Raw genomic sequence first — 15,931 nt, 5'->3', positions numbered from 1 at the left:
GTGGAGACATACATAATGGGTACACCACTAAACAAATATAATAAGATAAAAGCCATAATTAAGAGGCTTAGACTTTCTCTACCAAGACAAAAGATTCAGACAAGGGGTTTGCTGTTTCTAATAAACAAACTTTGGTGGCTTTAGAATAGTAACGGTGTGGGAATTAAATGCAGCCTCCATAGAGCTTTGTTCCATCCATTGAGAAGCACACCAATATTATAATATGGGTGCACATAACTCCAATAGCATTTAATTACCACTATGACCGGATTTTATGCCAGCCAAATTTCACTATTCAGTACAATTAAATAGGTATATTTTGTGAATCAATTTCTCATTCACCTATTACACATTTTGTGCGTGTAAAATATTTGACCCACAAATATTTGTACCACAAAAATTAGCCACTAAGAATGAAATTTTCCAACAGTTGGTTCACTAATATATAACAACTATTTATTATTATTGTACATTTTAAATTGACTTTTTTATTGTTATAAATTTTAAATTTCAGAGTGAATGTTGGTTTTACCATAATATTAATGATTATTAAGATTGATTTATCAGAATGATTTTAAAATGACATAAAATGTTATACCTTACAATAAATATAGAGCCATAGTAGTGTTCCGCCAGATAGTGATGGAGCTAGAAACATTATTGAGTGGGACAAAGTAATTTGAAATATAGCATAATAATAATAATATTATTATTATTATTATTATTATGAAACATTATTTTAATATAAAAATGCTAGTCTCATCCTTTACCAAGATATATATTAGTATGATCAATCTTCTTTGGATATAATGAAAACAATGTAAATTAAAATACAGATTATTATTATATTTAGAGTACATTGCCATTTTGGTCCAATGACTATTGTAGCACTGTTAATTGCTATCCTCGACTTTCAAAAATGTTAATTACGTACCATGACTATGATTTTTTTCTCAATTTTGGTCCAGCCGGCCAAATTGCCGGCCAAAAACGGCCGGAAAACCTTAAACCCAAGTTAATCCATATTTGAGAGGGGTAAAGAGGTCATTTCCTGTGTTTATTATTTGGTCTTTGACTCCTGTTGATGGTTGGATTTGGGAAAGGGAATATAACCGTTGGTGTTGCGCCCTATTTCGTCCATTTTCATCCACGCGAAGCGAAGAACACAAACGGGAGGGCAGAAACGCGAACAATTGCTACGATTTCGAGCTCCGTTCTCCATCAACTACGTGGGTATGAGTAATTTGTCTTCTTCTTCTTCGAATAATGGTAACGAATTCTACGAATTTGGGGAAAGGTTTCCCATTATACATTGTAAATGTGGTCACCAATTGAAGATTCGAACTTCATGGACGAACGAGAACCCAGGTCGTAGATTTTGGCTATGCTCTGCTGGTATTGTAAGTATCATTTGTTTTTGTTAGGGTTTGGATTAATGTATTGATTTCCAGAATGTAATTTTGTTTGTTGGTTTTGGAAATGCATAAAACAGAGTCGGCTTGGTTGTGGATTTGTGGATTGGTATGATCCCCCAATGTGTTCCCGTTCGAAGCGAATAATTCCGGGATTGCTTAAACGCATAAATAGACAAGATGAAGAAATAAGGGTGTTGAATATGAAGCTTCAAGGACAAGATGAAGAAATAAGGGTGTTGAATATGAAGCTTCAAGGTGAAAAGCAGCAGGAGAAGGGCAAAGTGTTTAACAAGATTGTAGGAATATTGGTTGTAATCTTTGTAGGTTTTGTTGCTAGTATATGTTTTGCTTGAAATGAAGACTTATCCTTTGTGATTGTAATGTTTGCAGTAATCCTTTGTAATTTAAGAAATGGTAGTATTGAAGTGTTTAACAAGATTGTAATGTGCTACATTTTTGTATTCAAGTGATCCTTTATAATTGAAGAAATGGCAGTATTGAAGTGTTTAACAAGATTGTAATGTGCTGATCATTTTGGCAGTATTGAAGTATTGAAGAAATGGCAGTATGAACACAAGTATTCAATGAACTGATCATTTTCATTCATTAAGCAATAACAATTATAGTACTGGCAGTTGCAAAAACCATTACATTAGTGTCAGTTGCAAAAACCATTAACAAAGCATTCACAAGAACTGTTTTCTTTTCAAAACACAGTCACAAAAACTGCCTGCACATTCTTAACTCAGCATTAACAAAGCATTCACTCAATGTTGATAGGGTCATCATTGTTGCCAAAGAATTTGGACTTCATAATTGTCTTGCTCCTAGTATAGTATGGCTTCTTACGGTTGGATTGCCTTTTCTTTGGACCTCCAACTCTAACTTCATCATGCTCCTACTGCTGCCCAGTAGCTTCAACTCCATGCTCCTCTTGCAACTGCTGCCCAGTAGCTTCTGCTCCATGCTCCTCTTGCAGCTGCTGCCCAGTAGCTTCAACTCCATGCTTCTCTTGCAGCTGCTGCCCATGTTCTTGATCATGATCATGGCTAGAAGTACCTTCACCAAGTACATCTGCTTGCTGGCTAGACATGTGAATAGGGATCTGTTTTGTTGTATAAATTACTCTTTTTTTTGGCTTCAACTGAAACAGTAAAAAGTGTAAGTTACAATTTTAAAACAAAGCAAATGGAACATTACAAGTTAAAGAAAGCTTATTACCTTTTGATTTGGATTTGATGGACATTTTCTTGAGTTATGTCCAGGTTGTCTGCAAATCCCACAATGCAATTGGATGTGCTTTCTTGAAACAGTCATCCCATCTTGACTCAGGGGTGGCTCAACATCACTAGCAGATCTAGTTCTGAGCTTCTTTGGCCTCCCCACTTTGGCATAATAGATAGGTGGCAGAGGGGGTGTTTTGGTAGTCACTGGCCACTCAGAAGGGCCTGCCATAGGGTTAATGGAGCAGCCATATATCTTCAAATAAGTCTCTTTTGAGTAGCATGGATGGACAAAATCAAACAAAGACACATTTCCATACTTTTTCCATATTGCACAAACTCCATGCTTGCAAGGCACCCCAGACAAATCTCACTTCCTACAGGAACAAGTTTTCTTTTCCAAATCCACCTCTTGTTGGTCCCCATACAACTGAGCCACTTCAAACTTAAAGAAATCACTCTGAGTTGCCAAATATCCTGCTGCCTCTTTCTCAACTTTCTTCAACTTTCCAACAATTGTTGGGCATATCTGTGTCTTCCAACCAACTGCCTTTTGTCTCTTTTCAAAGAATTTACTCATTAGCATCTTCCTTATGGTTTCAAGGCATTCTATAATAGGCTTGTCCCTTGCTGCAAGTAAGGATGAATTAAAAGACTCACATATGCTGTTCACTAACATATCACAGTAGCTGTGTGTTGGGAAGTGAGATCTACACCATTCACTTGGAGACTTATCACCTAACCACTGATATGCATCCTCATTTAATGCCCTAAGTTTCCTTAAACATTCATTGTAGGAATTAAGAGTTGTTGCCCTGGCACAAGCCCATAAAGCATCTTTTAATGCCTTACCTTGAAACCCTGCTACCTTCATATTAGCGTGTAGGTGCCTAACACAGAATCTGTGCTCCACAGCAGGCAGGACATCCACAAATGCAGGGACTAAACCCTTCTGTTTATCACTTATGAAACAGATTCCTGCCTACACATCCTCTGTTATCTCCAAATCTGCCTTAAGTAAAGTCAGAAACCAAGACCAAGCCTCCTTCTTCTCTCCTTCAACTATAGCATATGCAAGTGGAAAAATGCTATCATTAGCATCAACACTCACAGCAGTCAGCATCATCCCACCTGTTGCACATCTCAAGTGACATCCATCCACACCTACTACAGTGTTTGAATCCCAATTTGCTAGCTTCCCAACATATGTACATTCTCAAGAATCTATCCTATCCATTTTCAGCAATAGTCTTCACTATACACTTAGTCTTACTGTTTGTCCTTGCCATTTCAGCACAATAACTCCAAATCCTCTTGAAGTTGTCTTCATCATCACCAAGTCTTTGTTTCTTTGCCTTCCAAATAGCCCTATAGGCTTGTTGGTCACTTACATAGAATCCATCTTTACTGCACACTGCATCCCTGAATTTTTTCATCATCCAGTCTGGATGGTCTTTTAACTCCTTGGCCCACCTCTTAGCAATCACACTTGCTTTTACCATGGAATTCTCCCAAGCCCAAGTACAACCCTGATGCATATCAACCATGTTAAGAATCCTCCAAGAATGTGAGTTAACCACTTTCCTCAACCCTATTCTCCAAGGGCAACCAGGCTGTGCACACTCAACTACAACCCTCTCCTTGTCATTTCTAGGAGTCCTAATATCTTTCCCATTTTTGAAACCATAACTCTGAACTGCTTCTCTAAACTCTTGTTTGGTTGCAAATGTCATGCCTAATGTAAATTCAGGATCCTTGATGTCAGTGGCAGCTCTAAAAATAGGCCATTTACTATCACCATCACTGTCAGATTCCATCAGTGAAGCATCATCAGAAAAGTTTATGGATTTAACACTTTCACTTTCAAATTCAAATTCAGGATCCTTCATGTTTGGTTTCACTACTGGATGTTCTGTTTTAACACTTTCCATTGAAACTCCAACATCACCCTCCTCATCCAGTTTCAAAGGCTGAACCTCAACTTCTGCCTCACTTTTCCATTCACCTTTAGGTTCATCTACCTTAACTTCTGCCACAATCAAATCATTGACATCCATAGTATCAACCCAAATCTCCAACATCTGACCATCCTTCACTCCATTACTTAAAGCTTTCTCAACATCATTATCTGTTTGCAGTAAGTTCAACCTACCATTTGCAAAGTCATAAATGTATGCTCCTATTTCAGAATAGCCTAGGGCTTTGACCTTATCCTAGAAGAATTGTAGGCATACTTCCTTAGCTGGCACACTTTCATAAATTTCTACATCACCCCCCATATACTTAAATTCAGTTTGCCTACTTATTACTCCATTATGATAAATAAATATGTCCATTGGGACACATTCATTCCCTGTAAAGCACCCAAAAGGTAAGAACACTGTAAAAGTCCAACATATGCACATGGCCTATCAACAAAAAGCTAAGCATAAGGGTCCCACATTAAATTGTGTTTTTTTTATCAAGCATATACACATAGCACAACACAGTTATCAATTTGTTGGTCCCCACAACAATACTATACTACTTTACCCTAAACCATATCATCAAAACTTCTGATGTATAAAATCATTGGTCCCCACAAGTACTATTATCACAAGTATCATTGGTCCCCACCTTAAAAATTCACAATATATATACAACAGAAGCCTACACATTCACGGATGCAATGCTAATGAACTCAATACTATACACACACAACATATACAATCAAAAACGACAGAATGGCATTCCAACTGTGAAAGATGTCAAATTCAGTTCTGTGAAAGATGTCAAATTCAGTTCGAACTGAAGGATAAATTCATTACTTACTTGCTTGGAGATGTTTGGCCGCAATACCCATTTGCCCAGCAGAGGACGACATAGCTATTTGAATGTCTACTTGAAAGGGAGTTGATGGCGACCAAGTTTCCTTATATCTCTCAGTTCTTTCTTCAAGTTTTTCTTCGATTTTGTCTTCTTCCGATTTTCTCTCCCTCCGCGATTGTTTCTCGGACACATTCAATTAGGTTTTAGGTTTGAATAGATTTGGGGAAATTGGATTTGGTCAATTCGGATACAGTCAAACCAAATAATAAACACAGGAAATGACCTCTTTACCCCTCTCAAATATGGATTAACTTGGGTTTAAGGTTTTCCGGCCATTTTTGGCCGGCAATTTGGCCGGCTGGACCAAAATTGAGAAAAAAATCATAGTCATGGTACGTAATTAACATTTTTGAAAGTCGCGGATAGCAATTAACAGTGCTACAATAGTCATTGGACCAAAATGGCAATTTACTCTTATATTAATATAAAAATGCTACACATAGAATGTCTAAGGGGGGTGTATCCAATCATAACTTTTGTATACTTTTAAGAGTTAATATCCATTTTTGTCCCTCGACTGTAGCGTAATACTTGATTTTGTCCCATAGAATTAAAAGTACTCAATTTAGTCCTCTAACTTGTAAAATTATGTTCAATTTGGTCCTCCGTTACAATTTCCATCCACCAGCCGTTATATAGAGGGGCAAAATCGTCATTTTCAATAGTCGAGAGACCAAAATGGGTACTTAATAGTCGAGGGACCAAAATGAGTACTTATTATTATTATTATTATTATTATTATTATATTTAATATTGGGACAATATCTCTTAGTTTAGTTTTGTATATCAACATTAGGGGTGTGTAATCTATCAATCGAACCATTTTAATCGAAGTTTTTAAAACTTTAACCGTTAATCGAGCCGACTTGAAATTGTTTTCGATTAATCGGTTGGTTAACAGATTAACTGAATTTTTTAAAGCAACAATTCTAAATCCTAAAAATAATACATATTATAATAAATCTAATTAAAATAATACATATAATAAATCCATAACAAAATATAGAAAAACAATATCATAAAAGTTCATTAAAAATAGTTAACTGACAAATTCGAACCCAATTAACCGTTAATCGAAATTTTAAAAAATCTTTAACCATTAACCAAACCGAAAAAGTTTAGTTAAAAATAGTTAACCGACAATTTCGAACCCAATTAACCGTTAATTGAAATTTTAAAAAACCTTTAACCATTAACCAAATCATTGAATCCAAATTTTAAAAAGTTTAGTTAAAATTTTAAAAACATTTAACCATTAACCGAACCGAACGGTTAACCATTGTTTAACTAAACTTTTTCGGTTGGGTTAATGGCTAAATGTTTTTTTTTTAAATTTCGGTTAACGGTTAATTGGGTTTGAATTTGGGTTCGGTTAATGGTTCAAGATTTTCTAAAAATTAAATTAATGATTAATTGGGTTTGAAAGTGTCGGTTAACCGTTTTTAACAGAACTTTTTCAGTTCGCTTAATCGTTAAAGGTTTTTTAAAATTTCGATTAACGGTTAATTGCGTTCAAAATTGTCGATCAACCGAACGATTAACCGAAATTTTAAATATATATATATATATAACTAAATAAATAAATATATAATCTAATATGTAAAATCTCTATAAATTTGTAATGTATTTATGATATTATTTTTGTATATTTTCTTATGGATTTATTACTATATTTATTATTTTAATTGAATTTATTATTATAGGTATTATTTTTAGGATTTAGAACTTTAGCTTTAAAAAGTTCGGTTAATAGACCAATTAATCCCAAAAAAATTTTAATTCGGTTCGGTTAACGGTTAAAGTTTTAAAAACTTTGGTTAAAACGGTTCGGTTAATAGATTACACACCCCTAGTGTTGATATATAAAACTAAACTAAGAGACATTGTCCCAATATTAAATATAATAATAATAATAATAATAATAATAAATACTCATTTTGGTCCCTCAACTATTAAGTACCCATTTTGGTCCCTCAACTATTAAGTACCCATTTTGGTCCATCGACTATTGAAAATGATGATTTTGCCCCCATTTTTAACGGCTGATGGATGGAAATTGTAACAAAGGACCAAATTGAGTATATTTCACAAGTTAGAGGACTTAATTGGGTACTTTTAATTTTATGGGACAAAATCAAGTATTACGCTATAGTCAAGGGACCAAAATGGGTATTAACTCTACTTTTAAAAACTTTTAAAATGATAGATTTTAATAAACTTTTATTGACTTTCATAGAGTCGTTTAAAACTTTTTAAAACTTTGTACGACTCTATAAAAGTCTATATAAAAAAACTTGCATTAACTTTTATCAACTTTTTTATTTTAAAAAGTCTACAAAAGTCATTAAAATTCTAAATTGAATTGAATACATCCTTACAAACTTTCATAAGCAATTCATAACAATATTAAACACTAAAATTTATAGTTATAGAATTGTTCAAATAAAATATTTGAAAATATAATTACTTTTTCTTGAGAAATTTATATTTTTAAAAAATATATATAATTACTTGTTGCATAAAAAAAATTAATAATATATATATAAATTATATTTGATATACTACTAGGCATAAATCAAAGAGCTATTATTTGCAATAACAATATGTGACTGCTAACAACAACAAGGTGCTTCTTTTTGTAGCCTAAAATTGCTATTGCGAACAATAGTTCACTATTCGTAATAGCATGTTGTTAAAAAGAAAAAAGAAAAATTATATTACGAATAAACATATGAATATTATGAAACATATAGTAAAAATCGACGATGATAGATAAAAAATTTACTCTGTTCATGTATTTAGGAGAAAAAGTTTAGAAGTTAGGGATAAAAAGTTCATAGAAAAAAATCAAAATATATATACAAGCAACAATGAAATAAAAATAATATTATTTTGAATTTTTAGAGGAAGCTTGTAAAGTTTAGGAGAGAGAAAAAAATTGGTAGAGTTTAGGTATGAAGAAAATATAGGATAATGAAGAAAAAATAATTTATTGAATTTAGGTATAAGGTTTATAAAGTTTAAAATTTTAAATAAGGAGAAAAAAAAATTAAAGTTTAAAGAGAGAGAGAGAGAAAACCTTCAGAGTTGGTAGAAAGAAAATTTTGAAATCTTGGGGTTGGGGGTTGGATTTCAACTATTTATATTTGAGAAGGAAAAGTATACAAAAGTCTACAGAAGTTCTAAAATTAAAAAGTTCTTACAAATTCATAACTTTTTGAATACCACATGAGTTTTAAAAACTCTTTAAAAGTTTTAATTGAATACCACATGACGAAGTTCTAAAATTAAAAAGTTCTTACAAATTCATAACTTTTTGAATACCACATGAGTTTTAAAAATTCTTTAAAAGTTTTAATTGAATACCACATGACTTTTAAAAACTTTTTAAAAATCTTGATCGAATACCGCATGACTTTTAAATACTCTCTAAAAGTTTGAATTGAATACCTCCAAACTTTTAAAGTTCATAAAAGTCTTTAAAATTCTATGAAAGTCATGATTGAATACACCTACTTAAGTTTAAGAAGGTTATAAGATAGTATATAAAAATTGCACATACATTCCGTGAAAACTAATCCATCAACTTCCAATTAAGTAATAATTTAAAAAAAAAAAAGAAAAGGAAAAGCATAATGCAATGTATATATATTATCTAATCTAAAAACATAAGTGTGAATGAAGGTTAATTATACCCTTCATTAAATACTTCATTCTTGTTTTTAGATTATTATTACTAGAAATGTTATTGTAATTTTCATTAAAACCATTTTTATTGTTTTTAATCTTAGCTTGCATTCGCACCAAAATCATATTATTTTGTTTCTAATCTTGCATTCACACCAAAATTAAATCATATTATATACTTATTATGTGTTTGTACACACACATAGTAGAGTATAATTTAAAAAATGGAAACCCATGCAAATCTTCTAGTAGCTAGATAAGTAGATAGCCCCCCTCACATTCACTAGTATTTAAAAACATACTCAAAGTACTCAAATTAAAGTAGCAACTTTTTATCCCCCATCTAAATAACCTAGACTACATACAAAGCTAGAAAAGTGATTCAATTCATAGAAATCAACGCATATAATAATGACTTCAAATTATTTCACTTTGAACTTCATTTAATTTGGCTAGATATATACCAAACTTTTGGTAAGAATATTCATATGTTTGTTGAAAACTCCACCAAACCCCCTTCACAAGACAACCCCATCCATTTTAACCTATATATGCATGTATATTGTGCATTATTATGTGAGTGTGTGGATCTTTCTCTATTCTCCATAGGCCCCATTGTTTCAACACCACCCTTTTTTATTTTCTTTTTATACGCATGTTGACTATTACAATAATTAATTATGTATAAAAATACACACTCAATTATTTATCATTGACAAAAAAAAAAGTATGTGACAACCATTGGGTCACACCTACTCACATTGTAGCCAACTCTTTTCGGTCCGTCATGACTCTCNATGTATAAAAATACACACTCAATTATTTATCATTGACAAAAAAAAAAGTATGTGACAACCATTGGGTCACACCTACTCACATTGTAGCCAACTCTTTTCGGTCCGTCATGACTCTCCTATGGACCTGGGTAACCCAACCCTAAGACTAATTGTCTAGATCAAATCATCCCTTACCCCAACCCTAAGACTAATTGTCTAGATCAAATCATCCCTTACCACCCTTTTTTATTTTCTTTTTATACGCATGTTGACTATTACAATAATTAATTATGTATAAAAATACACACTCAATTATTTATCATTGACAAAAAATGTATAAAAATACACACTCAATTATTTATCATTGACAAAAAAAAAAGTATGTGACAACCATTGGGTCACACCTACTCACATTGTAGCCAACTCTTTTCGGTCCGTCATGACTCTCCTATGGACCTGGGTAACCCAACCCTAAGACTAATTGTCTAGATCAAATCATCCCTTACCCCAACCCTAAGACTAATTGTCTAGATCAAATCATCCCTTACCACCCTTTTTTATTTTCTTTTTATACGCATGTTGACTATTACAATAATTAATTATGTATAAAAATACACACTCAATTATTTATCATTGACAAAAAAAAAAGTATGTGACAACCATTGGGTCACACCTACTCACATTGTAGCCAACTCTTTTCGGTCCGTCATGACTCTCCTATGGACCTGGGTAACCCAACCCTAAGACTAATTGTCTAGATCAAATCATCCCTTACGGAAAGTTTAGTATGTTGTATGATGATTTCCTCTAATTGATAAATATTTTTAAGAGTCTCCTAGTTGTGACCAATGGTAGATTTAGTTCTTCAATTATTTGAAATGTAGATTTAGTATTTCAATTATTATTATTAAATTGATAGATTAGATTTGACCCTTCAAAAAATAAAATTCACAACCAATATGTAGGTCACTCAATAAAGTGACTGATTTGGTCTCTGAAGAGATCAAATCTATCAATTTAATAATAATTAAAATGCTAAATCCGCATCTAAATAACTTATGTACTAAATTTATACAATGGTCATAAAACTCATAACTAAGAGACAAAGTGTAATTTTTTATATTTTTAAATATAAGATATTATTATGTTAACTCCAAAATAACGACGGTTAAGTTGAGAGTTTTATATGGAATTACTTTTAAGTAAAATTTAATTTCACATGGGGTTCATAATGCGAACTTTTATTCAAAAATTTAATGAAAGCATCACATGGAATCCAGAAAGGATGTATTTATATACACACAAATATATTTAGGTATATACATGAAAACATTCAGACACACTTGTTGTCCGGTTCCTTATGTCCAAAAAGTACCAAATCGATCGAAAATTGAACCTAAAATATATTAATAAATTATGAAAGAAAACACAATTTAAATAAAACTTTTCACTGTAAGATTTACACATCTTATGGAATTTGGACAGGTTGATGACTTGTCCTCACGTTACAAGTAATTAACTCCGATCCATCATACACCATTCATTAAAAAAAAAAAAAAAAAAAAAGAAAGAAAGAAAGAAGTACAACACCCTAAGATCAACTGGGAATATAATATTATCATATTCAACAAAAAATACACAGCTCAAGCTCAGACAATTCAAGTCGGGCCAGGGGGCCGGGGCACTAGCTATTGATGTGGAAAATAAAAAACTATTGCAAGATTGATATTATTATTTGTAAGTTATATATATTGTTTGGTTTCTTGGGAAATATGTAGCTGGTCCGATGGTGTGTTCTGAGTAAACAGGCCCGGTTTTTTGATTTGCGTGGCCCTGTGTCGGTAAATAAGTGAGACCCTATGTATAAATAAAGTGCGAATTGAAGAAAAGTTGCAAAGAGAACAATGCAAAAAACTTAATTTTGTGTCAATATAATCACAAATACATAAACTAACTATTAGGCCAGAGCTGGACTAAAGGCTTCCAAAATTTTGGGGCCTTGTGCGGTCGCACATCTTGCACGCCCTAAAATCCGGCCCTGCAAGTAAACATAACACATAACATTGCAACCTTACCAAACCAGACTGAGTTACTCATAGCTAATTGGCACAAACCCTCTAACTTATATATTCAACGACATGAGTGTTGGACTGACCGGATGTTCACCGGCGCTCACGGCGGTTGAGGAGTTGATGATCGTAGTTTCTTGATCTTGGGAAGTAGACAATGGATTCGGAAACGGCACATGTTGTTTTGCACGAAGCATAAAAGCTTATGAAGCCGAACCGGTCGCTAATGCTTCTGGTGACCTTAGAGCCGCTCTTCCATATATTACCGTTCTTTTCGGCATAACGGTCGTCGTCTTTGGAGCACGTAACTAACGCCGCGAAAAACGGGTCGTTACGGAAGCTGGAGCTAAGCAGCTTTTTCGGCGACGGCGGCCGGTTTTTGACCGGATCGGCGGAGCAGGGCGGCAATGGGAGGAGGCTGAGCGAAGAGGAGTGACGGCTGGTGTCGCCGGCGATGGATTCCTTGGGAATTCCGGGGATTTGTTCCCACGAAAATGGTACGCCGCCGCCTTGGGAGCGGAGCGGCGTGGCCGGGGGACTCGACTGGCAATCCTGGAATGAGAGGGATCCAAATGATGAGGTGGAAGAGTGCGACGGCGAGGAAGAGAGAGACGACTGCGGCGGCGGTGGCGGAGAGATGGCGGTGCCGACAGTTTTGTCAGTGGGGACTAGAATTTGGTGTGCCGGAGTAGAATTGTATGGTAGTGGTAGTGTAGTGGAAGCCATTGTCTGTGCAGAGTGATGAGAGGAGCTCTTTATGTGCTCTGTTACCATCATTGCCTTTTCTTCCTACCTATATATATAATATAATATTTGCTAACACTGTATCTATTGTTATCACAGATGTATTATATATATATATATATATATATATTTGCAGAACTACTTTTTAGAGTGACCATAGTTACTACCCCTATATTCTATTTTATTTGTCATGTTTAATATTCATGAATCAAAGTGTCAAACCAACTCTTTTTAATTGTTTATTTTTTTTTTAGTATTTTTAATTATTTTAAATTTGATTTTTTGGTATGATTGATAGTTTTTTGATGTATTTTCTAAATATATAAATTTTATATACTAGTATTAAACTTAATATTATAAAAACTGAATTAAAATTAAGTCCAACCAAATCTCGGTAATTAAATTAGACACATAAATTAGGACGTTGAGTATTGTTTATAGAAGGATGGTCAAATAACATTTCAAACTAGGTAAGAAAAGTCAATTGCACCCTTAAATTACAAAAGTTTTCACATTATAGTCTCCAAACTCTTTTTTTTTTTTTTTTGGTTATTTTAAAGGGCAATTAGAACTTTTTTACATATATATAGTTTATAAGTGCATATTGTTGCAGGTTATAATGTTGATGTAACTTTTACATTTTAATTTTCTTTGTATACATGGAGTGATGTATACTATTTAAATTTTTAAAAAAAATATATTTTTTATTTAAATAAAATTAAAGAAAATTATAAGTTGCGTTGACATGCATTGCACGTGGCATCCATGTTTAAAAAAACCAAAAAAGTTACATGATGAAATCACATCAACATAATATGCCATAACAAGTAATTTATATGCAAAAAAGTTCTAATTGCACTTTTTTTAAGAGTTTGAGCACTAATATGAAACTTTTTATAATTTAACAGTGCAATTTACTTTTTATAAATAGTTCAAGAATTTATTTGACCTTCAAATTTTTTTAATTATTAAATAGATGAGGCTCGAACCCACCACCCCCGTATAGTTGGAATCTATAGTTAATTTATGTAAAAGTATTTTTTTAAAAAAGAAGTTGTTGCTTTCGTTTATTTAAGAGTGTTATGCGTTACTACAATGAATATACCCATTGGTTTTGAGCTGGAAAAGAACCTTAAGTAAAAAATTTAAATTTTTTTAATAAACTATTTAGCCAAAACATGACAAAAATGTTGCAAATATTTAATTAATTCATAGTTTCATACAATAATATCATATGTAGATATAAATATTTGAATACTGTTTGTCTTGGTCGAAAGATGTCATTTTCGTTACAATTTGGTGAATGTGATTAAGAGTGGAGACATTAATTATTAAAAATATTAATTAAGAAAACGACTGCATGCAGGAGAATATGACAAGGCTAAAATGGGAAATGTGGTATCAATAGTATTGTTGCGCCTAGTGTATGGTCAATAGCCGGGTTCGTGAAACCCGCCAGGTTAATTGAATAATTTTTAAAAAGTAATTTTAAATTATATATACACACATATAGAAGGGTTTACATGAAAACACCTATCCTGTAAAAAGTGTGGACACATCCACACGAACCATACGTTCTGTTTTAAAAAATAACTTATGGTGTAGTAGGAATGACTTTGTCTGGAAGGGTACCCCTTATGACATGCATGTTATGTTGCACGCAACTCTATCTATGTGGAACAGTAGGAAGTATGTTAATGGTTTTGATGATCCAAGAGCTCAAAGTATACATGATACAGAGCAGTGGAATCCACCCCAATATGGGCGTTTAAAACTAAATACGGATGTAGCCATGGATTTAAACAATTCTGTCATGAGTATGGGTTGGATTATTCGAGATGATGAAGGAAGATTTATTGCAGCCAAAGCCGTGGTTTGAGTTGGTAGTTTCAGTGTTAAGGAGGCGGAAGCGATGAGTATTCGGAAAGCTCTTAGCTTGGTGAGGCTGTTTTTGTGTCAGGTTGCGGGGGTGACTGAGTTCACCTCCTCCGGTCATTGTAAACATTTTGAACCCGACGAACTAGAACACTGATTTGAACACAATAAATTTGGAAGAAGGAAGAACATAGTTTTCTGCAAAGAAAAACATGAGTAGCTAATTTTCTTGGTACTAAAATTTGCCGCTCAACTAAGGTTTATATAGGAGAAGGGATTAAATAGCATTTATCATGGCATTTACACTGATTTTAAAACCAGTATGTGTAACCTTCAAAACCGACAAGCGTTTACCTAAAACTTAATTCTAATATTTAAAATTGAAATTAATTCAAAATTAATTTCATTAGGATCATAATTAATACACTGCAAAACGATACTCCGAATCGTACCTTAGCTTCGAGCAGTGCTCGTACAGTACTCACGAAGAGTACCCAAAAAGTTACAAAAAGAGGACTCAAAATTTACTACTTACGTAATTTCTCCAACCGAGCAGTCAAGGTCTAAAGGGTTACTACTTGGACAATGGCTAATGTTGGCAAATATTTTTGGAAAGTCGGCATAACTTATGCCGTGGCGTAGGAAAGAGCATATTTGCTATACAATTCAAACTTTTTCTAAAAGGCTCTTAGCTTGTATATATAGTTGTGCAAATCCACTTGTATTTTCAATATGAGACAAATGCTACTTATCATTTCCACATTCATTTTCCAACTCAAATGAGTTTATTTTGAGAATCAATTTCTTATTCATCCATTATCCGTACCACAAAATACTCACTTATAATGTCATTTTTAATATTTTTTCCAACATGAATTGCAAACACATACACATAGCATGTATTTTAGGAGGTATTCGGTTCAAACACTAGAATCGGAATTGTAATTGAAATTAAATATTTAGTAATTGAAATGTATTTTAATAAAACTAATATCTTTGTTTGACGGTAAAAAGAAATCGTAATCAAGATAGATAAATTGAAAAAAAATAGTGGCAAACATGATACATACATGCATATGCATGTGCTTGTGTTAAACTTTCATAGAATGTTTGAAGGATGATTTTTTTTTTCCCTCTTCTTTTCCTTCTTTATTTTTTATTTCAATAATCAAAAGTTGAGAACAACATGAGGAATGTTAGAATGTCTTTCATGATTATGGAAAGATTTGAATCCAACATTGGAATAGTAAATAAAAATAAACAAATAAGATAAT

At 33.0% G+C, this 15,931-nt stretch overlaps 2 protein-coding genes across 2 annotated transcripts; one reads left to right on the top strand and one right to left on the bottom strand.

Annotated features, from left to right (window-relative positions):
- Positions 1–1,235: 1,235 nt before the first annotated feature.
- On the top strand, positions 1,236–1,768 carry LOC116001418. Its single transcript, XM_031241297.1, has 2 exons — positions 1,236–1,400; positions 1,493–1,768. The coding sequence occupies exons 1-2, from the start codon at positions 1,236–1,238 to the stop codon at positions 1,766–1,768; spliced, it is 441 nt and encodes a 146-aa protein (XP_031097157.1).
- A 10,104-nt stretch (positions 1,769–11,872) lies between these two features.
- On the bottom strand, positions 11,873–12,844 carry LOC116002910. Its single transcript, XM_031243093.1, has 2 exons — positions 12,125–12,844; positions 11,873–12,007 (listed from the first exon to the last, which is right to left on the bottom strand). The coding sequence occupies exon 1, from the start codon at positions 12,813–12,815 to the stop codon at positions 12,132–12,134; it is 684 nt and encodes a 227-aa protein (XP_031098953.1). The 5' UTR covers positions 12,816–12,844; the 3' UTR covers positions 11,873–12,007; positions 12,125–12,131.
- Between the last annotated feature and the right edge of the window lie 3,087 nt (positions 12,845–15,931).

This window comes from Ipomoea triloba, chromosome 13 (genome assembly GCF_003576645.1).
Source record: "Ipomoea triloba cultivar NCNSP0323 chromosome 13, ASM357664v1".
Classification (NCBI taxonomy): domain Eukaryota; kingdom Viridiplantae; phylum Streptophyta; class Magnoliopsida; order Solanales; family Convolvulaceae; genus Ipomoea; species Ipomoea triloba.
Note: the sequence above shows the minus strand (reverse complement) of the source record. Positions and strands in the feature narration are given on the sequence as shown.

Excerpts from the sequence above, each read along its gene's own strand:
- LOC116001418 (XM_031241297.1), top strand. The coding sequence starts at position 1,236 with ATGAGTAATTTGTCTTCTTCTTCTTCGAATAATGGTAACGAATTCTAC. Across the intron at positions 1,401-1,492 it reads GGCTATGCTCTGCTGGTATT|AGTCGGCTTGGTTGTGGATT; the intron begins GTAAGTATCATT and ends TGCATAAAACAG.
- LOC116002910 (XM_031243093.1), bottom strand. The coding sequence starts at position 12,815 with ATGATGGTAACAGAGCACATAAAGAGCTCCTCTCATCACTCTGCACAG.